The sequence below is a fragment of the Camelus bactrianus genome, chromosome 17 (assembly GCF_048773025.1).
Source record: "Camelus bactrianus isolate YW-2024 breed Bactrian camel chromosome 17, ASM4877302v1, whole genome shotgun sequence".
Lineage (NCBI taxonomy): Eukaryota > Metazoa > Chordata > Mammalia > Artiodactyla > Camelidae > Camelus > Camelus bactrianus.
In genome coordinates, this window is record NC_133555.1 from 10,025,106 (window position 1) to 10,049,995 (window position 24,890).

Here is a 24,890-nt window from a genome sequence, read left to right on the forward strand (position 1 = left end):
TTGTTGGGGGGAATGTAATTAGGTTTATCTATGTTTAATGGTGGTACTGGGGATTGAACCCAGGACCTCGTGCATGCTAAGCACATGAGCTACACCCACCCACTACATATTTTAAAAATTGTCAAGACAGGGGACTTGTTGGGTCAACACTGTTTTTCCTAAAATTCTCAAGCTTGTATTCTATCAACAATCTACAAAATGCTATCTTAAGCCAAACCTAGCACAAAAAATACTGTTTATAATGACATAAGATCTTCTTTCTATACAGGCTTAACCCCCTTAAAAAAGGGATAAGTCCAGTCTCATTATGTGAAACATGTCAGTCAAATCCACAACGGGGGACATTCTACTGGACACCCGACCAGTACTCCTCAAAACTGTCAAGGCCACAGAAAATAAGCAAAGTCTGAGAAACTGTCACAGACCGGAGGAGACCGGGGAAGCAAAAACACTGAAAGCCATGTGGATGCCTTCGCTGAATCCTGGAGTAGAAAAAAGGGCATCAGTGGGAAAAGTGCTGAAACCCAAATCAAGTCTGGACATTCAGTTCACAACAACAGACCAATGTCAGTTTCTAGTTTTGACAAACATACCTGGAAATGTAAGAAGGTGACAGTCGGGGGGAACTGGGTGAGGGGTATATGGGAACTCTGTTATCCTGGCAACTTTCTTATAAATCTAAAATTATTCCAAACTAAAGAGTTGATTTAAAAAAAGTAAGATAACTAGACTAACAATTCTTTAGCCCATGTGCGAAATCCAACACCATCCAAAAAGCAAGACGACTATTCCCCGTCTTCAAAGCTTCCAACCAGTAGAAGCAGAAAAGTGCTGGGTTAATGGGTGGTGAGGTTTTCATGCCCTGCTGCTTCACAGATGTCAGCTCTCCCTGTCTCTTCTCATCAGTGCCAAATCTATTAAAACATCTCATCTCTCTGATGATTACTGAGCTAGTCAATGCAGCAACATGCTCAAATTTGCATCGCCAACCTCAAGACGCATGGTCATCTGTGGACAGGGCAGAGGTTTACCTGGGGATTCCGTCCTGGAGCCCCATTTGTGAGAGACCACGTCAGGACCCTACAATCTGTCATGGACACACTTCCAAAAGCCTTATCTCTTATTGTGAAGTAGTGCCATGTAAATAATTAAAAGACACAAATACCTATCATATGAGTGGGAAGGAAATCAGGCAGGGACACGGGACTCAGGCGATAAGCCCTAAAAACACCCTCTATACCTGCTGGACAGCTGCTCAACAGCGCCAGGAAGCCCTTTTGTCTCTTCTGGTGTCTGCAGGGCTCTATGTAGCTAACAGAGGCAGGTAATCTTCTCAGTTTAGGCAGGAAGATTATCCTTTGCGTAGTAGGTACCAGGGGCGGGAGGGGGCGGAACAGGGCCAAGTAACAGAGTCTGATGGAGTCAGGGTGCAGGGAGCAGTAACGTCCTAACTCCCTTCCAAAGGGGCCTCGGAGAGGTGATTCGTGAGGGGAGGGGAGGAGGGGCTGGAGAAAGGGTCATCACCGAGAGGGAAATGGAGAGGGGCACCATTTCTGAGAAAGTGCGGTCCACGGGGTTGGACATGTGCTTTGCAGGGGGAGAAAAAAAAAGTTTCCAGATGGTCAAATATGTTTCCCGGATTAAACAAATTCTTTTCTTGAAGGAGGGGTTTCCCAGGGCCTTGAATAAACTTGCGTGCACCGTGCCTTGCCAAGGGTTGCCTAACATCTCACCATGGAATCTTATTTTTCAAAGCCTGTCTTTCTCTGGGCCTTGCTGGCCCTGAACTGTGGGAGGTGTTGGCTTGGCCAGATGAAAGCGAGGTTTAAGAGCCAAGATCTCAGCCCCAGCTCTGGTTCTGCAGCCTCCTGTGAGCGGAACCTCAGGAGAGCTGTAGCAAGGGCTCCACCAAGGGTGGCCTTTACCACCGCCGGGCAATGCTTTTTCATCGCGGTAAATCCCTACTGGGCTGGTGCCTTACCGACGTCAGAGAGCACCCGGATGCAGCTCTCCACTGAGGCCTTCTGGCTCGGCATCAGCCAGTTGCAGTGGTAAACCCTGAACACACCTTGCAGCAGCTGCACGAAGACCGGCTGGCGAGTCTGCAAGAAAGAGAGGCCCAGAGAGAGGCGACGTGAAGACTTTTAGCCGTGAGTTACCGACACGCTTGTCAGAAACAGACATCACCGTGAACCATGGGCTCACGGACCCTTCAGCAAGAGTGGGGAGGGGCGACAGGGTGATGAACTTCATTCCAGAAGCTGCAGAGCCAAGCGAGAAAAAGTCAGAAGCATTTTAAGGCAAGACACAAACTCGATGCTATCTCAGTCTGACCACCAGAAGGAGCCGTGGCTTCGCAGCCTGAAAACCGGTATTCTTGTCTGGTTACCCCCTGGCTCTACGGCTGTAGGCAAATTAGTTCATTTCTCCAAGCTTCAATTTCGTGCTATACACAAAATACGTGGGTTGAGGCCGACTGACCCCCAAAGTTGTTTCCAGATGTTATGTCTTATGTTTTTCATCAGCATAAACAAGCTGGTAAGGATCTCACCTAGAATGTCCCTAACTTCTTTATTTCTGGCAGTGTCTTCAACGGTAGGAGAAGACGGCTCTGACGGTTACTCTTTCTAACTGTTCACTTACTACAGATGAGAACTTGGCAGTTAACTGCAGAGAAGGGTTTGTTCCCTTCTAAGATGGTATCAATTTGTACTCATTCTAAAATGAAAGAATTCCAACGTCCACTTAATCAATTTGACCATGACTTTTGGAATGCATTTCAAAGTTATAATTTTGGTCTCCATCCCAAGCTGCCTGGATCAGGGTAGCTTTAGGCCTGCGAGGCAAAGATCACTGTGTGTGCTGAGCTACTCCACCGCACTCTAATTTTGAGGAGAAAGTACCTGCAAATCCCCTCCAAAAGAACAGAAGTCCATACAGCAAAGAAAAAAAGTACTGAAAAACTAGAGAAGTTTCTGAGATGAAAGAAAAACAACTGAAAGTGCCAGGGGAAAAGGAGGTTTACTGTAAGAAATTGAAACAGGTTAATAAAAGTCCAGAACTTCCCCTCTAAACACTGTTCAGATAATTTTACTTATTAAGTGCCACACACTTCACATGAAGGAAGCAAGGAGGGAAGGAAGGAAGGGAGGGAGGGAGGAAGGAAGGAAAGTAGGGAGTGAGGGAGGAAGGGAGGGAGGGAAGAAGGAAGGGAGGGAGAGAGGGAGGAAGGGAGGGAGGAAGGAAGGGAGGGAGGGAGGAAGGACGGACGGACGGACGGACGAACGGACGAATCTAGCTGGGGAAATAAGACATAGGCTTTTCAACAGATAAATTAAGGCAGGTTATGACACCTTGAAAAACAGTATGCCTTGAAAATAAATGTTCTCAAAATCCAGCTTGGACTTTGTATATTAAATAATGCCTGGACAACCTGGGCCTTGTTAGGGACTTACAACATTTACTTTGAAGCCTTATTTCTCTGACAATTCCTGCTTATTACTTGGGGCAAAATTGGTTTCAGAGCAAGGAAGTGGAAAGAGAGAGCCAAACCCACAAATTTCCTGTTTAAGGGTCTCCAATTAGCTTGACTGATTTACTTTGACATGTAGTTTTGCCGGACTGTTTCACAACCTATAGGAGAGTGGCCATTGCCATAGTGACGGTCACTTTCAATTACAAGAGAAGCAGGTCCAGCCTTACTAACCAAAGCAGCTGGCTCTGAGGAGAGCAGCACTTGGTAAGGAGCACATTCTGGCCTCCAGCAACTCATGGGCTTGGGATCCAACAAGTTCCTCTTCCCCAGTTCCTCAAGAACTATGTACCTTCTAAAGGTGGCATTCTAACTATAAAAGCTAGCAGTTAAGCTAAGAAGAAGGTTACCAACAGTCTCTAGGAAAACATATCTCACTAAAAATTCTGTAATTCAAATTTTAGAGTCAGACAGAACTGGGTTGAAATCATGGTTTTGCCACTTAATAGCTGTGACCATGGCTGAGCATGGTTATGAAATCCTCTGAGCCTCAGTTTACTCAGCTGCAAAATGGGGATAAAACCATCTATACTAAGCTAATGTGAACTCCTTTGCACAGCTAATGGAATACAGCAGTATCTAATAAATGTACCAGTGATATTATAATCATAATGAATCACTTGTCTCTTGGAGAATTTACCTTAATTAAGATTATTTGTCTGTAATCCAACCACATTGGGCCACCCATCCATCCCAGGACAGCCTCCATCTATTTCCATGATAAGGATGGCAACTACTTCTCTTCTGGCCATGGGAGACCAAGTCCCGCTTTCATTTTGCAGGCTGTACACATGGTCCTGCAGCAAGTGACCCGGACCAAAGTTATAAAAAGAAGAGTGGTTTTTCCAAGTAAAAGAATAAGGAAAACATATCCCAGATTCATGGATTCAAATCTCTGAAACTCTCAGTCCACTGAGAATCACCACGCAGGGCTGCTACACTGTACAACTCCAGGGGGCGCCATGAATGTGGGATTCCACGTGATCAGCGCCTGCGGGGGCTGGTAGCAGCCTTGCTTTCAAGGCTAAATGGCTTCTCACTCCTACAAGTACCCCTTCTGATGAACTCTTGGCACACATTTGGAGTTAAAATGGAGATTTCCAGATATATATATATTTTAAGCGTTAATAGCATGCTAGCATTTATTTGAAAGCTGCTTCTCTTTCTAAGATTGAAGGTGAGGAATCAAGAAGACTGAGGAGGAGAAAAAAAGACAGCGGCATTTGAAGGAGAAAATCAACAACCAATGGAACCACTTGGTACAGAAAAATATCCTCAGGTACTTCATCATCCGAGGGACCCTGTAAAAACTGTTCCGCACAAGGAGAAAAGCATCGTGCATGAATGCTTTGCAGAACGGCTCACCTCCAACCACTAACTCCCAAATCAGCACCCACACCAACTGCTCAAGATCTCTTGGGAACACCCTGTGCCTATATTTGTATTCCTTACCTGCAAAGTCGTACTCTGGTCTGAGAAGGGAGAACTGAAGAATGTTGTCACGATACTCATGACAATTTCGGTGACGTACTTCTCCAAAATCGAGTCTGCGTGTTTCCTGTCACTTGTGTTGTTACAGGCCTGGAGGACAATTGGACGCTTTAGACACTATACCGCAACCTGCACGTCAGTTGTTAAATTAAGAAATCTGTGACACTTTCCGCTAGTGAACCTTAACAAAGGAAAGGTAAACGCCTGCAGGTCAGTAATTCTCTCCTTAAGGGACAGCAATGATGAAAAATAAATCGTGGAAAAAGAGAAGCAGACCAGCTTGGATATCACGGTCCAGAATCGCAAAATGTTAAACCTGGCCTGGGACCTACAAGGCCGTCACTTCCAAATCCCTTCCCACTGGTGGCAAATCTGAAACCCCAAGAGGCAGTAACAGGCACAATGACTCCAGTTGTTCTTATTTTCCCTAAAAGGAAACCGTCCTGGTGGTGAAGCCATTCATCTCTCTGCTCTAGGCCACGGTTTCCTAACGCATATAATCAAGATCTCGAATCAAATACTATCACTCAGATCCACTGAGTGTGACAGCCTCCAGCCCTACAGGACTCCTCCATTCAATGAAGCTTTCACTGGTGCGCAGTGAAGACGGTGGGCTGTGACTCAGGATAACCGACTGTGTTAAGTCCTGGGGTGAAGAGAGACTTCAGATTTCACTTGTACACTTAACTTTGCTGCTGAGAATAAGATTAGACAGAAGAAAAGGTTTTAAAAATTCATTTTTAATGTCAAATTTTATTACCAAATTCTATAGTCCTATAATTTGAGATATAAAGTTTTTTCAAATAAAAAATTATGACATAAAGGGTAAAACAGTCAAATTTTACTATCATGTTCTGAGCTCAAGGTTGAGCAGTCTATAGATACATCCAGAAAAGAAGTTAGTAACTGATCTTACAGCATTTTTGAACAATTTCAGGCAGCAGTCAGCAAAGTTAAGCACCGGCAGCTGTTTTTATAAATAAAGTTTTATTGGAACCCAGCCATGCCCATTTGTTTACATGCTGTCATGGCAGCTCTCATGCTACCAGGGCAGAGCTGAGTAGCTGTGACATAGACCGGATGGCCCACAAAGCCAAACATTTACCATCTGGCCCCTTTACAAAAAGCTTTGCAGAGTCCTGCTTTAAAGAAACAAAGTAGGCCTTCCATTCCAAGCCCCAAACCTCAGATTTACAGGATTAAAAGACTAGGAAGAATCTGAGATTAAAATATATGTATATTTAAATTACACATAGATCTCTATGACACTAACACATGAGTATCATTAAACACAATCTTTGGGTCGAAGTTCTTGCAGGCTCTTTGTCTCACACTGGTAATTGTATAATCAGGCAGAAGATACTACATTCTAGGATTCTACAATGCACCCCACTTTTTTTTCCTTTTTAACATCACAACAGTTCTGAAATTGGGATTCATGTCACAATTATTCTGTTATTCTCTGGGAAGAGCTATGTTACTTCTCCCCCTGAAGACCCTCAACTCTACCACCACAAAACCTCTATTAAATCCACGATGTGCCCTGGTAGGTAGCAGTCTGATGGCTTTGGAATGAGTATCAAGTTCAGGGCAAAACCAAATCAAGAGGACAGAAGGCCACCCCAACAACCGGGTCAGGAAGGAAACAGATGCAAAGCTGAATCTTCAACACCAAATGGCGGGAGATAAACGCTCAGACTAAGGAAGGTGTCCTTGGAGGACAGACGTATTGTCAAAACAAAGAAAACTTCATAAATTTGATATTAACATGTTCTAGGTTATCATCCACAAATCAATCCATAAAGGATGAAATGAAAACCAGAAATAACCTCCCTTCCCTGAAGCCTGATGAATCAAATCTTTTCTCAGGTAGAGAAAAAGGAGGCGTGTGGAGAGGTTAGAGCCTCGGACCCCCCGGGCACCACAAACTGGCGAGTTGAAATCACATGACTGCTGACCTGACGTCGGCACAGGGAGACCCAGACACACATGCACACCTTAACCCTGCCTCTGAGTTCCAGAAAGCCTTACCCTGCAGATGTCGACAAGGAAATTCTCAAACAATTTCCACATGTGATTGCTGGTATAAATCTCCTTCATTTCCACCTCGGTGTCCACGTAGCAGTGATTCAGGAAGTTGATGTAGGCAATTTTTACCTGGAAGAGAGAAACAAGCTTTTCTGAAAAACCACCTTAGTGTGTGTGGGATCCTTTAGTCCCCTTATGTCAACAGTGATGAGGACAAACCAAGATGGTCATTCCCTTTTCCCCTGCCCACTTCCATTGCTATGATTTTTTAATATTCAAAAGTCACAATTGTAAAATTCAAAAACAAAGCTTTTGGAAAAGAATATGTTCATGACTTTAAGGTAAAGAGTGAAACAAAAAACTCTGGTCACAGAAGAGAAGATGGACATGTTTGACTACATTAAAATTAAGAATTTCTGTTCACGAAATGGCACTGTTAGGAGACAAGCAAAGACTAACTTCCTCCCACCTTCATCTCGCACAAAATCAATGCTCAAGAAGATGATGTTTCAGTCACATGAACTCTCACTACAAATGAGCTGCAGGTCACGTCTGGGTCAGTCACCAGGGAGCCTCCCATCCAGCCACAGCCCCACACACCACGTGGAGACACACGAGCAGGGCCCACCCATCCCGGGGATCCGGTCGCTCACCTCGGGGATGCAGTCCTCGTGGGTCACGACGCGGACAATGTCATCCAGCGGGAGCAGGGAGTTGCACTTGATCTCCGTGTAGACATTCTTGCCCTCTGTGCACACGGCCAAGAGCTCGACCAGGTGGATGTGGTACATGAGAGGGCTGTTCTCATCCATGCGGTCCCGCTCCGACCGCATCATCTGGATCAGAGTCTGGAAGGAGGCTCTGTCATTGTAGAACACGAGGACGTCCTCTCCTGAATTAACCAGCTATAATAAATCAAAGAGCAAGACTTGTTTATATTACAAGCTTCCAGAGATGTGGGAAGCATTTAAAAAAAAATATATTCACAGAGAGAGAGATGTTTTGTTAGCATCTACCTTCCAAAACCAGGAACACTTGTATTACTGAACTCATCTAGATTTCATTTATTTCTATTAGTGAACAACTAAAAACCTTCAGCAGCATCGTTTTAACTCATAGATATAAAAATATCACAGCAAGGAGGAGAAAGTCTGCAAACAATCATTTATGTATCAAGGGGAAAATGTAGATTGCAAGCTTGTACTTGTATTTCCAAACTAATAATTAAGCTATGATTTTTCTTTATAAAAATGTTTCCATCTTCTTTTCACACTTTATAAGTATTCTTACAACTCTTTCACACACTGCCTTATGTCTTCACAAGCACAAAATCATCCAGTTCTGATTAAGACACACTTTCCTTCAACATTCAAACAGGCAAGGCATTCCTACTGGTAACTTGCCCCCCCCCCCCCAGGACGGGGGCTTCTCATAAATCTACTTAAGAAAGCTAATCAATTTTAGCACTGCATGAACTACAAAAGATCCAAAAAGGGCTGGCACAGAAGTGAGAATAAATATGGTCAATATTACTTAAAAACCACCAGCTTGTATGAAGTCTGATTATGTGCCAGATACCATGATAAACACTTCAGATGGATTACTTAACCTCACTGTGCCAAGGTTTTTCTATAAAACTGAAGACACAAATGATACCTAACCTATGGAGCTGTAAACATAAACAAATGGCTACATGTAAATGGCTCAGAACAGTGCCTGGAGTTGCACAGCAGATGTGGAGCAAATGTTAGCTATTACTGTCATCATTACTTCACTTAATCTGCTTATCAGCCCACCTGAGCCCTGCTATGCCTTCACTTACAGAAACCCACACTGAGGGTTTGAAGTCGAGGAACATGTCCCAAATCCCACGGCCAGTGACATGAACAGCCAACATTCATGTTCCAGGTCGAACCAACTGCGTTAATGACGCTCCACCACCTTCCACTGGAATCATGTATGTACATAGGATTATAAATCCAAGTATTAGGTGGCTTCACTTGAGATTGCATTTTTTTTTTTTTAAGGTGGAAAGATGAAACCAAGCATATATGGAAGCCAGCGTCATGGGTGTGACAGAGGACCCTTCCTGGTCCGACAGCATCCACCAGACACCATCTGATGTCCCACAGAGAACCAAGGGGAACTTTACCCCAACTCCACTGGGCAGCTTCTCCTTGTGAACCATCAAGCAACGATTTTTCTAGCTAATTAATTAGGTGAATAATTAAAGAAAAAGTCACAGAATCCAAAAGAAGGGAGGCTGCTCTGGTTCACAGGATTCTATCCAATCTCCATTCACTACATTTTGGTGCAGTATTTCGGGGGTGTTTTTCCCTCTCAGAAGAATCCAAGTCAATAATTCTTAAAATAAATAGATATATTGCTGTGACAAACTAAATCAGACTCTTGCCTGTATCTACAGTTTACACTCACAAACACAAGAACACACACTCACAATTACTTTTTGTCCCTTCCTATGGCTCCTGGAGAGGGTGCCAGCTCAGACAGATAAGATTAAACAATTTTTAAGTTTCTACAGAACACCAGATGAAGGTATATAGAAATACACAGTTGTCACCTCAGCCATGACCATGTCTTGGCACTTTTTAATGAATTTCCCTTCTGCCTTGACGATCGTCTGCAAGAACTTTATGTACTGGACGTTTCGACCGTGAGTCTCAATGCAGTGAACGAAGTGCTGGACGACCCTCTCGTTGATCTCACTGCACAGCTGGAAATTGTTCATGAAGATGTGCTGCATGGTAACCGCCTCCAGGATCTGGCACAGGAGCGAGGAGGGCAGGGGCACAGGGAGATGGCCAGAGAAAGGCGAGAGCAGAGCACCAAGTGAGAAAAAGGAGAGTCCACCACACACCCGGAGAGAGAAGCAATTAAACCCATCAAAGTAACCGTCTCCATTCTCGCTTCTGTACTGCCTTCCCTGTTACCGAACTTTTTCAATAGCGTGTAATAAACACACAGGACAGTAAGCCAATGGGTTATTCTACTAAATGAGCTGCAGAGGGAGCACCAGCACCCAGGTCAAGAAATAAATCAGGCCCCTTTATGCCCTCCCCACCATTTTAGTGCTATTTTGACTTCTATCACCATAGATGAATCCTGCCTGTTCTTGAACCTCAAGCCTTCTCGTCTACCTGGCTTCCTTCGTTCAATGAGAGTCTTGCAACGTTGTCACCCACACTGCTGCATGTATGACTGTTTGCTCACCGTCACTGCCTGATATGTCCTTGTGCATATCTTTCGGTAAACGTAATGTACGCATTTCTGTTGGCTTTATACCCAAGAGTGGAATTGCTGGGTTGCAGAGCTTAAATATGTTTGGCTTTGGAAGATACTTCCAAACAGCTTTGAAAGGTATGCACAATTTATAGTCTACATCACAGCTACTCCACATCCTTGTCAGTACTTAGTACTTACTGGTCTTCTGAGTCCTGTTCTGCTGTGCATCTTACTTAATTTGCATTTCTCTGACGATGAGGCATGTTGAGGACCTTGACATATTTATTGGACATTTTCATATCCTCTACTGCAGTGTCCCATTTTAAAGGTTTTTGTCTATTTTAAAAAGTCAGCTGTCCTCATACAATGTGTAGAGTACGCCACCAATGCCACCATTTTTCTTTAAAAAATGCACGATACCTATTCAACATATTTGTAAAACATATTTAACTTCCGTACCGACTTTCCTGAGTTTGAGCCATACTCTGGGTGTGAATTTGTGGTTGGCGGGCCACGTACCTTCCAAGTGTCTCCTCCCACTTTGCTCACTCGGTGTCATTTGATGAACAGAAGTTCTTACTTTTAAAGAATTCCAATTACTGATATTTTCCTTTACGATGAGTGCTCTACACACACTGCATGAGAAAGCTTTGCTTTCCACAAGGTCATGAAGATATTTTCATGTTCTCTTCCAGAAACTTAATGTTCTACTTCTTAGCCAGAGTTGCTGATTGATTGGGTTTTATGATTGCTGTGAGGCAGGGGGCTTTAACCCTTTCATCTTTTGCCTTTTCTTTCTCTTAACATGACAAAGAGGGACTATGACCCTACCATCCACCAGTCCTTTTCCTGGAAAGCTCCAGCAGAACTGATGACTCTGTGTGTGTGTGTGTGTGTGTACAAGGATGTCTTTTACAGTATTGTTTACAAAGCCAAAAATGAGACATTGCCTAATTGTCCATTAATATGGAAATAGTTTAAAAAATGTTTCAGCCATTCTACGGAATGCCACGAAGCCATCAAAACGAATGAGACAAGTTTATGTCTCTCTGACTTGCAAAGATAGCCAAGATGTCTTCAGTGAAAAAAAGCAAAATGCAAAACAGTGTGTAGAATGTGCCACCATTTTTCTTTAAAAAAGGCATAATACCTATTTAATGTATTTTAAAACCATATTTAACAAACTGAAGTGTAACATAATTACGTTTTACGTAGATACACTGTGTTTTGTATAAACGTAGAGAACTTTATGCACGACCTTCAGAGGCTGTAGCCGGACAGTGAGACTTAGTATCTCTCTGTTGCTGGAGTTTGATGTAATGAGGAATGTTATTCAGAAAAGATACAAATTTTTTCTTACTTTGCTCCACCACCTCTTGCTCCCTCCTCCCATCTTTTTCCCCAAAAAGACGGGAGTATTTACATCCTCCTAAGAGTTAATCATGGAATAAACGCTGTGTTATAACAAGTCCCAGTGGCCACAAAGGCCAAAGAACAAGGTGTTCCCCCTTTCTGCTTCCCCGCCCACCTCCCTGCACAGACTCCCAGACAGTCCTCCAGTCTCACCCCTGGGTTGAGGAACAGGTTGATGTGTTTGTGGAGCAGAGCCTGATTCTGCTGGTTGCCGGCGCAGAAATTCTGCAGAAACTCATGAGCCAGCCTCATTATCTCCTGCATCTTGGTATCTTCAGCCTGCGTGGGAGGAGACAGATGAAACCCAGGTTGAAAACTGGGCTACGCCTTAGAGGAGAGAGGGTCCCCAGGAGAAAGCACTGATCTCCAGGCCAGGAGACCAGGTTCTGTGACGCTCCCACCCCCTCCTCCTAAAGCGGGGGGCTCTGGAGGGAGGGGTTGGCTGGGGGCCCGTTGTGTGGAAATATTGAGGGGCTGCCGTGCTGACCCTGAAAAGAAGCCAGCGACTTGTGTATGCATCATAGATAAAAATGAATTCTCTCCCACTAGCCTTGTGCAAAAATGGAAAGATTTTATTTGGAGAAAAGGCAATAGAGAGTAAAGACTAAGAAAAAGTCTGGGATTTCACTGTCTAGTGACAGCTGACATTTCTGAACCCCCAACTTCCGAAAATAGGACTGACGGCAGAGCAGGGGCCGGCTTCATCACCGGTGGTGAGCCCACACGTCCCCAGCTCTCGGGCACACCTTTTTGAGCGATGTAACCTAAGACACACTGGCTTGTGGTGACATGACAGAGTGGAAATCTCCTTAGAGTGTAAGTTAGCGCAAATACATCTGCCTTACCTCGTCACTTCGGGCACATTATTTCAGTTTCCTCATCTGTAAAACGGAGCTAATAAAAGTGCACACTCTATATTGTTTTTACGAAGATTAAATGAGAAAATTCATGTCAAGTGTGTAGACAGTAATCATTCAATAAATGTTAGCTACTGGGACTGGTCTAGACTAAGTACTAGCATTACCTATCCCTGCCAAACTAAAAAAAAAAAACATATATATATATATACATACAGAGAGAGAGAGAGAGAGAGAGAGGGAGGGAGGGAGAGGGGGAGAGGGAGATAGAGAGAGACTAAATGTTAACAGACTTTTTTCTTATGACCCAGATACATACTTGAAGGCTTTATGGGCCAAAAAGCAAAACAGAGGACATTAGGCACGAACTTACAAAACTGCTAACAATTAACTATTCAAAAACGCAGCCACCACTGAGCTCATATGCTACATAAAAACAGGTGGTGGGCTGGCTGGGGTCATGTCTGTAGCCAGCCCACCCTGGTCTAGGCAACATCCCTGTGAGAAAACAGAACGCATCTGTCGAGAACACTGACGGAAGGTCTCCAAGCTGCCAGTGTGATGATCGAACAAAGCAGGAGAATTAAGGAGGACGGTAACGGCGGGGCCTAGAACCACAGTGCAGGTGTTACAAGTGTCTCTCATTTATTTATTTTTGTATTGAAGTATTGCCAGTTTGCAACGCTGTGTTAATTTCTGGTGTACAGCATAGGCATTCAGTTATACATACATATATATATACACATATATATATATATATATATGTATATATATATATAAATTCCTTTTCATATTCTTTTTCATTGTAGGCTATTATGAGGTACTGAACACTTGTCTCCCATTAACAGAGAGACTGGCAAACCTTCTAGCGCTAAGAAATCAGAGGGCTGAGACAGACAGACACTGCAGCAACCTTAAACCTCTCTGCACGCCTCCATTTCTTCAGCTAAGAAAGGGACCTGCTGGTGCACAGACTAACTAAAAAGCTTTTGGCCTTTGAAGCAGATTTTTATAGGGAAAGCAACCTCGAAAGACATCACGTAACAAGAGGTTACCTGTTGGGGGAGGGTATAGCTCAGTGGTAGAGCGAGTGCTTGGCATGCATGAGATCCTGGGTTCAATCCCCAGCATGGCCATTAAAAAGTAAACAAATAAATAAACCTAATTACCCCCCCCCCAAAAAAAAGACATCACCTGTTGACAGGAATCTGTCAACTGTTTTCACAATCTGGGATGTTTGTACCCATTCAAAACCCAAATAAATCTCTCTCTCTCTCTCACACACACACACACACACACACACCACACATCCCAGCGGAACCTGGCTCCCTATAGGTACGTACACTGCTTGCGAACGAACGCCTCTCACTCAGGAAGCTGACGACGCTATCAGGCAAAGCCAGGGCCACAAACCCTTTCCTCACGTGCTTTACCCGGAGGCAGGTAAATCAGCTTGCTGGTTCTAGTTCAAATGTCGGCCAAGTCTGGACGACATGCACAACTGTATTAACTTCAAGTCAGTTCAGTACCGCAGCTTAAGCTTGTCCCGTATTTGTGGCCAGCGAAAGGCCGGACCCACCTGATTCACTCAGTCCCCGTGACTTGGGGGGGGGGGGCTTTGCAGAGAACTTCCTGCAGCAAGAGGGCAGCAGGCAAAGGGGTGTTACCTACCAAGCTGGGGTGCAGGCAAGGCAGAAGGAGCCGATGTCCCAGGCCCGGCCTCCACGGATGCACATGTGTAAGCTGGGCTATCCAGGCAAGTCACTGAACCTCTCTGGCCTATTTTCTTATCTAAAATGGGGGCTACTGATAGTGCCACCTGTCATCTGCGTGTCTTGAGGATTAAATGAGCTAATAACGTAAAGGCCTCAGCACAGTGCCTGGCTCCCTGCAAGCGCTCAGCCGTGAACCCTCTTGAGGCGACCCTTTCCTAGTGAGTCTCTGGGAGCCACTGATAAACTCAAGAGACCAGCATCTGCGCCTCTGGACGCTAAACTTCCCCAAGCCTCAGTCTCCTCACCCATTAAGTGGAAACACCACGACCACCATACTGGGTTTTAGGAGCTTAAACAAATGCTTTGGAAAGGGCCACCCGGATGTAAACGTTATCCCACGTCCCTAAATCCTATCACTGTCAATGACAGATGACAGATTAAACCTGAGAAGTGGGACACACGATCTAACTTCTAGCAACAGAGGAGAAGCCTCATAGCCAAGCATCATCCGACAGATCCAACTCAACCAGCTGTCAGAACGCTGGGGAGGACCTCAAAGTGGGCCATGTCCCGCATCCCCACACACATTTAATAACTTGCAGTGTTTACGCGGCCTGCCTGACAAACAGCACGGCCGAAACTGCATGGCACAAGCCCACGTGCACGGACAGCAGAGACAGCTCGGTGCACCTGAGCTTTGTATTCAGACCAAGCCGACCCCACCCGCCGTGGTGTGGGAGCAGGCGAGCGCAGACCCACGCCTCCTTCTTCACAGAATCTTAGAAGTGGAGGGAGGTGCTGGGGGGTTTGACTTGATTTTGATGATGCTCTGTTGGGTTCACATAAATCACCTCCGATGGCTTTATAGCCACAATCGTCACATCGGCATCATTTCCTCCCCCGCAGCCCCCCAGGGTGAAGGGTCCAGGGAAACCCAGGAACGCGCGCGGGGGGCACGGGGCGCACCCACCTTCTCATAGGGGATCTGCAGCAGCTCCAGCACCACGGCGTGCGCGCCCATGTTCCGGAGCAGCCGCTGCTGCTGCTTCCTGCTCTTCCTCACGGAGGCACTCTCCTGGACGCAGAGCTTGCTGAGCCGAATCAAAATCTAGTAGAAAGAAAGAAGGAATCAAAGCCTCTTCTTTGACCAGTGGCTCAGTTCTGTGGCGCTAGCTCACAGCCTGGTGATTACAGCTCGTGATGCTACGCGGTATGCCTGGAGTTTGCTGAGGGTGGATCTTAAGCATCTTCACCTCCTCCCCCGCCAAAAAACCCGAGGTGAGTGATGGACGTGTTATTAACTTGACTGTGGTAATCATTTCACAATGCATATGTCTATCAAATCACCACATCGTACACTTTTAGTACATTATCATTGTATCAATTAAACTTCAAAGCTGGGGGGGGCGGGCAAAAAAACTTTTTTAAAGAAAAAGAGAAACCAACCTCAGAAGACTAGGAACCATAACAGGAAAAAGATCGCAGGGGGTGTGGTGTGCGCAGGGAGACAAAAGGGATCACAATACATTAAGAATATAAAACAAGCGAAATTCCTCCAACAAACAGTATCCCCACAGATTGCATTAAACCCAATCCACACACAGCCAAGAACACGCCTTCCAGAAGACCCAGTGGACTGTGGCTCCACCAGCCGGTGGGATGACGGCTTCCGATCTCTTAAAATGGGGTGACTCAGCGTCATTGCCAAGGACCCGGGAAGGGTTTGCTCCAGTGTGAAAACCACGAAGCCCCCCAGTCTCCCAATTTTGAGCCAGCGTATGCAACGATTCCTACAGAATTATAAGCTCTCGTTAGTGGGAGGTAAATCCTAGAGTTTCATCATTTACTCCTTCATTCGACTGTAAACTTTGAGAAGTCTAGGTGCCAGGAGCACCTAGAAAAGGTGGGGAAACTGAGAACACACAACTAAGTGGCGGAGCTGGGTTCGAACCCAGATCTGACGCTAAAACCCACGCACTTAACCCCAGAGGTGGACCTTCTGTCTGTGAAGCTTCCCGCGAAGGAGGCGGCTGGGGGCTGACTTACCTCCTTGACCACCCTGTAGTTGTAGCTGCTGGTGCTCTCGTGCCTTTGTGACTTGTTGTTCCCCTCCTAGGAAGCAGAACGAGCGTGAGCGGGGCTTGGGCGACACTTGGGCCCCTGGCCGTTAGCTGGGGTTAGCATCACACTTCAGGAAAGACCCGGCATTTTGCAGTGTTTTCCAACAGTCAGGCTGGGCGTATGCCCGCGTCATTCACCTGCTCACGCTCAGCTCCCGACGGGCGCTATTTCACTGACGGGGGAGAGGATGGAGGGCCAACAGGGCAGGAGGACAAGTGCTCTCCCAAGTGGGTCTGCAGGGAAACCAGGTGCTAATTCCCTCATCGCAAAGCCTGTCCCACGTGGGCCAAGGGGGCGCGGGGGAGGGGGGGACACCGAGCTTCTGCTTGAAGCTCATTTCCTGCGAGAATGGCTGTCACCCCTGTTAACAAGCAGATCTCTTGAGAATAAAGCCCATCCCACAGTCTGCACTTTTACCTAAAACCAGAGGAGGACGCTGACTTGGTCTGGGGAGCCCATCCACCTCCTCCAGCAGCGTCACCTGCGTGTCACCCACCTCTGTTTTCTTATGTTCGTTTTCACCAGAGGCACCGTCCATGGCCTCGTCGGGGCCCTGGCCTTTGTACACCCAAAGCTCTGACTTCTCCACGATGGACCGCAGCTGATCCAGGTCCTGTTTGATCTGTTTGTAGTTGTCGACGTCTTGGCTGGTAACGAGCAGTTGAACCTGAATGAACGCAGTCCATTAGCGGCAGGCAGCAGCCTCTCGGACAGACGATGACACCATCAGCACACACCCAACCACCCGAGCTACCTGTTTGAAGGCCTGCAGGACCTCCTGCCTCTGGCTGAAGTGTCGGAAGAGCAGCTGCAGGGCCCCCGACACCAGGGGCGGGTAGTCGTGCATCGTCAAGTGGAGCAGGACCCGGAGGAAGGTCCTGCCGCCGTGATCGTCCAGGTCCAGAGGGGTGTTCTCCTCACTGCGGGGGCGCGTGGAGGGGAGGGGCCAGGTGAGCCACAGACGACCTCTCTCGTGCCCTCGGCCCACACACACCTCCCCAGTGAGCTTCCCGACTCCCGCGCCGGCCTCCGACGGCCTGGCTTTTAACTAGCTCCCTCAACAATGCAATCTTGCTTGATCGTCAACTCTACTGTGAGGGGAAGGGACAGTGTCAAATGGCCACCCAAGGGCCTGAATGCTCACTGTCGTCTTCTGTACTTATCTTGTCACAACTGGTAGCAAGCAGTTCGACCCCAGAGACCCCCGCTTTGAGGACGGTTGCCGCAAACCATCACAACCCAGTGCTCTTTGAACTGGGGTTAATCAGTATACTGCCAGGGCTTCTCTCAGTATCTATCATAACGTGATTGTGTGTGATTTACACAGCCACAAAGTTAATAAGCAGGCTCTGGATCACACGGCAGGTCGCCATGCACCTGAGCACTGCCACGTAGTTCCTGTGTCTGCGCCTCTATTGTGTTTACGCTCGAATGAAGGTCAAAGGGAGACCCCTGTGGCTGCAGACTAGCAAGGAAAGCGCAGACAGGACTTAGCACCCACATCCTCTGTGCTCCATGCTGTGTGAAGCTGCTTCCACCGCTGTCCTACATTAGGAAGGCGGTGGGAGAGCTGAGACACTACTAGGTGGACGAAGTATCACCGTGCTGAACTCAGAACACCCTGAGCTTCAGAACAACCACCTCTTCCATCAGAGTAAGTGATGCTGCTAGTTCAAATTTCACAGCTTTTCCATTAAGCACCGAGGTATACTGTTAACATCAGTAGCCCCCAGTCAAATGGGCCGTCTGGTCTAGGCTCTCAGCCAGGCGATTTGCTTTGACCAACAGGACATCAGCAACATGATGCAAGCAAAGGCTTCATTTGTGTTTGCACATGGCTGGTCTCTCTTCTCAGGGCCTTTGTCCTTAGAGCCAGTCACCATGCTATACAGACGGCCAAGATATTCGTGTGCAGAGTGAGAGAGGTTCCAGCCTTACAGATATCCCCACCAAGGAGCCAGAAATGTGAGGACAGCATCTTGGATGCGTCAGCCCCAGTCACTGGCTCACTCGAGTCACACATGATAGACTCCACAGTGACCAGCAGAAGAACCTGAGCCCCAGTCAACCCACAGAACCATGAGAGGCAACCAAATGACTGTCATTTTAATCCATTAGGTTTTGTGAGTATATTACACAACAATAGACAGTGAACCAAGTGTGTACCTTCCAAGAGTTACGCACAGAGGGTGTTTCTCCCAAGTCTGCGGCTGTTTTGAGGCGTTTAGGTATTTGAGTCTCACAACAACGTTTTGAGTCAACACTGAGCAATCTCACATCTTAGAAAGGAGCTCAAACGTTAATCTCATGTTAGGGACAATGAAAGAACAGAGTGTGTGCCTGTGTGTGTGCGTGTGCGTGTGCATGTGCTTGTTGGTGTTGAATGGCTTCTAAAAGCCTCAGGGGTAATTGCAGCCCAACAGCAGCAAAGTACAGAATCTTGTGAATTCCACTGTTTTGAGCCCCTTCTTTCTTTCAGCCCTATTTCCTCACCATTTAAAGAAGCCTTGCAATATGCGTACTGTGGGAAACCTCCCTAAATCCTTTCTCTTGTAGGCAAAATACACACACACACACACACACACATATGCATGTGCACACACGCACATACACATCAAACCAACTAAGATCTCTCCGACCCGAGCAGTAAGAGTTATAAAGGGAGCAGGCACACAACCTAAACCCAAAGCCTCACCCTTTCCTAGTCCAGTCAAGGAGGAGCCTTTGAGAGCTAGGAAAGAGGAGATTCCCCAGTCTGAGAACCACCTACAAAATAGGAACTGAAAATATACTTTCCTTCCTCCAAAGATGCCCTCGGCTTGCTCTTCAATGTGCTCGAAGTCAAGAGCACCTGCAAAGTTAGAGAACAGAACTTCAGATGCAAAAGGGGGGAAAACACGCTGCTGGTGAACGTCCCCTGCCCTCGGGTTCACCTCGAGTCCTCCACAGTCTTATACTGCGAAGCTCGGCAGCCAGGTCACACTGTCTACTGGCCCTGGTGTGCAGGGTTCCTCATTTCTGCTGGTTTTCTCCTCACTGCATGGCCCCTTGTTCTAGGAGGGGGATGACTCATTCCAAGGAGGCCCAGGCCTTGAGAGGTGGGGTCCTTTCCACCACCACCCTTCTCCTTATCCATCACCACTGCCTCCTGGGCAGGGAAAAGCTCCCAATGGGAGTAAACGTTGCTAGTGGAGAGTATGTTTTCTTGGAGAGTTTCATTTTGGGTTTTTTGTTTGCTTGTTTGTTTTTCGGCTTTTCATATAACCACAACCCTAGAAGCCTCAGCTGCCTTATGACTAAGAACCTCCAAGATGGAAGGAAACAAGCTCTATCCCAGCAGGGGTCTGGGCTCGTTCAATTATTCCCCAGCCCTGAAACACTAACTCCAAGGATCTCATTCTCAAATACAATAATCTTCAAAAACATTCACATTTTACCCTTGTTCTAGAACGTACTGCCTGAACTCGCAGTTTTCATTAGACCCGAGTCTCATTCTCTGGCTGAAATCCCATTCTGGAATCACTAACCTGGTACGTTACTTGGCCCTTCTTGGCTGCTGCTTCCGGACGATGTTTCCGAAGTCTGGGAATTGCTTTCATCAAACTCCCGCTTAAATATACACAGGAGGCAGGAGATCCTATAATCCAGCCTCACATTCAAAATAAACTACAGATTCAAGTGGAAATGGAAACAGACGGGTTACATTAGCATGCCACCTGCAACATCGTGCCAAGCCACTGCACTCTGGCTGGGCCTGGTATCTGCTGCATCAATTCCCCTAAACACTGAGTGAGCCAAATATTTGGCTTAGATTTCTCCAGTCCCTTTAACAGAAGACTTCCATGGGGTCCATCACGTCTGCCCCCAGCACCTTAGCTTCTGGTGTGAATTTCAGCATCTCAGCGATTAATGTAATGACTGGAATAATCCATCAGTCCCTCCCCGCTCCCTCCTCTATAAAACATTACTTAATTTCAGTGCTGAAGGCCAACTCCGGGCCTTAAGAAAGATGAAGCTGGGTGCTTTTAATTTAAGAGAACTGACAGAGGAAAACGTGTTTTTAGTACTGACAGTTCCCTCAGATCTTATTTTCTATTCCTGATCATTTTCTTTGATTTAGATACAAACCCTTGGGCTCACTCTTACTTCACTTCCTGTATCCCCTCCCCCTCCCCAGATCTACCCCAACACAAGGTCACGTCTTCCATGATTGGGGCCGACGCCAAAAACAAAGACCAACCACCTGGCATTGTGTAAGGACCTTACTGACACTCTCCCTTCCAGCCTCTCCTTGTCTCTGCCCTGCCCTCCTGGTGACCTCACCTAGTCCCAGGGCTGCCACCTCTGTTGTACCGAGACAGAACTTAGCTTCCAAGCTCTCGGTGCACACTTCTTACTGACTACGGATACCCGACTTGGTGTCTCCCCAGTCTCTCACTCAGTATTGTACCAAACTAATGGTGTCCATCCTCCCTGGGTTCTCTCACCCTCAGTCAGCCTCAGTGTCATCACCTCTTCCTTCCGTGATGCACACATCTCATCAGTGACTAGGTCCTGCTGGTTCTACGTCTGCCCCATTCTCACGGATCCCTCCCTGCCGTCACTTACCCCTGCTCACGTCCCTCTATCTCCTGCCTCGGCTGTTACAGAACCACAGTTACCAGCCCCACCTCCCAAAGGTACTTATGTTAGTCCCCTGCTTGAAAATGCTCAGACTCTCCTGAGAACAAAGCCCTAACACTTCAGGCACCCAGAGCTCTTGAGGGCATGGTCCAAGTCCTCCTTTCTCAACCTCATCGCTGGCCTCCTCCCTTCAGCCCAGTCCACGTCCCTGCCCGAAGAGCGCCGCTTACTGGCCCGTGCGCCGCGATGCCCTGGTTCCACCTGCTCCATCCACCTGAGAGTGGCCCCTTCTATCTGTACAAATCCTGGCCATGCCTAAAGGTTCAGATAGAACCTCACCTCCTCTTTAAAACCTCCTCTGGTCCTTACTAAGTGGGACCACACGACCCACTGGTTTCCTAGGAGACCCCTTCTTCGTGGTTTTATTTCCATGTACACGTAGCTTCATCACACCTTATTTTCCTAGTAGACTCTAAACCCTTCGTAGAAATAGACCCAGTCCAAATAAATCATCTGGGCATTCCTCGTGGAGCCCAGCAAAGTGTCTTGTATATAGTAGGGAATCTGTAAGTATTTGGTGAAAGAATGAATCCATCAACCAACTGTTCTCAGGTTACTACAGTGCATACATCTCCAGATGTAACCCAGCACGTCATTCCCGCTAACCATCCATGATGCTAACATCCTTAGGACCTGTAAGTCGTAGCCTAAGAAATCCTTGAAATCCTTCTCTACTTTTGGTCGGGCAGAAATTCAGTGAGTTTTCTTCTTTGCTTCAATCACTATCGCCTTAAGTAATCATTTTGAGAAGTCCCACTGATGCTTTCAAACCATTAATTAGCTTTGATTTCAGAATCAAAAAAAAAAAAAATCCTTCAGTCTGTCAACATTTATAGTTCTCTACTCCACGTTCTGGAGCTTAGATTTGGCAGCATGGGACAAAAGAGAATGGTGGTAACAGGATTCTCTTCATTTAGGAGCAGGTGATTTTACTAATGAATAAAAATTACCAAAGAGCAGAAAGAGGAAAACACAGGGCGCTGGGGGGCTGGGAGGGTTCTCCTACCAAAGACCAAGCCCTCCCCAGGAGGCTGGCTCCCACCCCCTCTTGCGCAGGCAAGGACTTTGCTCCTACAATTGTCCTTTCCCCTCTACGTCAGAAGGTTCTCGCTCTCTACGCAATCACTCCCTTCAGCATACAAATGTGCCATCATCTCCCAGCTTAAGTATTACAAAACGTCCCTGGTACCAACAACCACCCTCCAGCCACCTCCCCACTTTTCTCTGTGTGTCTTAACAGTCAAAAGAGTTGCATGTATTTATTCCCCGATTCATCTTCTCCCATTCCCTCTTGAACTCGACCTGTTCCCAGACCTCTCCTGCCTCAGGGTCTTTGCATTTGCTGTTCCTTCTCGGAGCCCCAGAGACTCTTTCCCTAGGTATCCACATACTGGCTCTCTCGCTTCATTCAGGCCTCTGATCATGTACCCTTAACAAGGAGGTTTCTCTGACAACCCTATGAACCAAAGGACCCCTGACCTTTCCCCACAGTGGCCTCCAAACCGTCTCGACCCTCGTTCATGTTTTAACATGTTCAGTACTTCTCAGTATCTGACTCAGTATATACAACTATGCCTCCTGTCAACATGTAATCTCCAGTGCTTAAAAGCACTTGGCACAGAATCATTCTCATAAATATTTGCTGAATAAAAGAATGAAAAGGGGAAGGAAGAAGGGATGGATGGAGCAGGGAGTTACAAAGTTAACGGAACCTTGAACTGAGTTATGAACCAAAGCAGGGCATTCAGTTATGTACAGAAGCACAAGTGCGTGAATTCTAAGCAAAGGGAACAGTATGGGTGAAGACACAGAGGTCCATGGTCATGGAAAGCTAAGGTACCTGCAGAGAGCTTCGGCTTGGCTGGAGGGACAAGGGCATGTTGGGGAGGGACCGGAGATGACAGCTCAGGGATTAAGAGGGCCAGATCAGAAAGGGCACTGGAGGCTGAGCTAAGAATTTACCTCCACTCTCTTCCCAGAAAGCCTAGGGCTCCATTAAAGCAGAGACACTGGATCCGGGGGTACCCCTGCAAAGCACATGTCCACCCCCACCCCCACCTCTGGACGATGGCTACCTGGAGTATCTCGATGATCTTCAACTTGGTGTCCATGACCATGATGTCCTCCTTCTCCGGCTCTGCTTGCTTCACATTGCCTTCGGGGGCAGCAGCCGTGGGAGTCATGGGCAGAAAGCCGCCTCCGCGGAGCACCACCTGGGTCATCAGCTCCCCCACCCCGTGGATGGACCGCATCACGTTACTGCCTGGGAAGGGCCAGGACAAAGCCCGGTCATGACAGATCTCCAGGGAGTGCGCCAGGGCCAGGGGCACGGGCCCTTCGGGACAAATTATTTGACACAACTCTTCTAAAACATCCTAAGACCCTGGGAACCTGCAAAGGTTGATACCTATCAAAAATGTGGGGCTCAGGGAGTAGGGGAGAGAGCTCTGAAATCCCCAAAGAAGCATTTTTGTACGTTAATTCTCCCACCAAATTTTACTTGTCGCTGTGCACAGAACTAGGGATACAGGAGTTAACAAGTCACACATCTAGGGCTGCTACCAGCAACCACTGGGTCTTGAGTACATTGTGTTCCCTCTGAGGGTCAGTTTCTTCATCTATGAAGTGAACATAATGAAGCCCAAAGACAGGATTAGGTGGTAAAGTGCATACGAAATGAGTAAGCAAAAAAGGACCTAGCAGTTGGAGGCATGTAAGTCACCATACTTCTTCTATTCTAGCTGTGGAGACCAGCTAGACAGTCATCCACACGTGAGTCCCTAGTACGTGTCTACTCTGACCCCAAAGCAGGAGGAAAATAAACATTTAAAAGCAGATTTTCCTACTCCCAAATTAGAAAGAGGATACCCAGACACAGCCTGGATTTCATTGACTCACACACTAACGTAAACATGGAGGACCTCAGGACACATCAAGAACAGTGAAGGGACATGTATTTTTGAGACATAAGCCTTCACACTGTCAGGGAATTTTCAAGCGGTTTGGCAAAACATACAGACTCATAGGTAAATATAAACAACATAGTAAGATGTTAAGAATCGCTGCCTCTAGGTCGTGGGTCTATGGGTGCTGAATCTACCATTCTTTCCGCTTTTATTTATGTTTGAAAACGTTCACAAGGAGAAGTCAAGAGGGACAGGACAGAGCAAGGACAGCACGTCACTTGGTAAGGAGGACCCGGGCGGTGAGAGGAGAGGCTGGGGGAGCATGTCCGGGACGTGCGGGCATCAGCAGACCCCCCCCCCCCCCACCGCAGCTTCTCCACATCGCCCTCACCTTTGTTCTCCTCTCCTTTCGCCATCTTGCTAATGGGGAAGATCGTCGTCACGTGCACACAGTCCAGGATGGCCAGGAGGATCTTGGTTAATCGCAGAAGGTCGGAGAAGTTGTAGAAGCCAAAGTAAATGAGATTCCTAGCTAAATTTACAACCTATTGTATCAGGAAAAGAGAGAGAGGAAAATGGTTTTAAGTCATCTGTATCCTTCAGTTCCATTTTACACTGACTTATTTATCTACGGCTGATTCTGACCCTCCTTACGGCAAGAGAAGGCATACATTTTACTTGCAATTTCTGATCAATTTTCATTTCGTTTCATCATGAGAAAAAATATGAAGTGAAAACCTGCAAAGCTACTGGTTAATGAAAAACAGACCGAATCACTGGGTCTGTACAGCTTCCCAAAGATAACACAAGGCGACCCAAGTTATCCCAGCAAGGATGCAGATAACACTGCGATCCTTGGAAATACAAGTCCTTAAAAGGAAAAATGGTTTCAAAGAGAAAT

The 24,890-nt window shown here is 46.7% G+C and overlaps 1 protein-coding gene across 2 annotated transcripts in view; it reads right to left on the bottom strand.

The window, feature by feature from the left end:
* ITPR1 (inositol 1,4,5-trisphosphate receptor type 1) overlaps positions 1-24,890 on the bottom strand; it is a 299,832-nt gene that overhangs the window by 122,844 nt on the left and 152,098 nt on the right. For both annotated transcript variants that reach the window (XM_074344434.1, XM_074344433.1), the window contains 14 exons: positions 24,381-24,534; positions 23,159-23,346; positions 19,928-20,066; positions 19,197-19,251; positions 17,155-17,320; positions 16,897-17,067; positions 16,326-16,391; positions 15,250-15,387; positions 11,861-11,986; positions 9,633-9,833; positions 7,705-7,956; positions 7,055-7,180; positions 4,985-5,113; positions 1,982-2,102 (listed from right to left, as the gene is read on the bottom strand). In XM_074344434.1, coding sequence (XP_074200535.1) covers positions 1,982-2,102; positions 4,985-5,113; positions 7,055-7,180; positions 7,705-7,956; positions 9,633-9,833; positions 11,861-11,986; positions 15,250-15,387; positions 16,326-16,391; positions 16,897-17,067; positions 17,155-17,320; positions 19,197-19,251; positions 19,928-20,066; positions 23,159-23,346; positions 24,381-24,534 — 2,032 coding nt within the window. The remainder of the gene's footprint in view (positions 1-1,981; positions 2,103-4,984; positions 5,114-7,054; positions 7,181-7,704; positions 7,957-9,632; positions 9,834-11,860; positions 11,987-15,249; positions 15,388-16,325; positions 16,392-16,896; positions 17,068-17,154; positions 17,321-19,196; positions 19,252-19,927; positions 20,067-23,158; positions 23,347-24,380; positions 24,535-24,890) is intronic.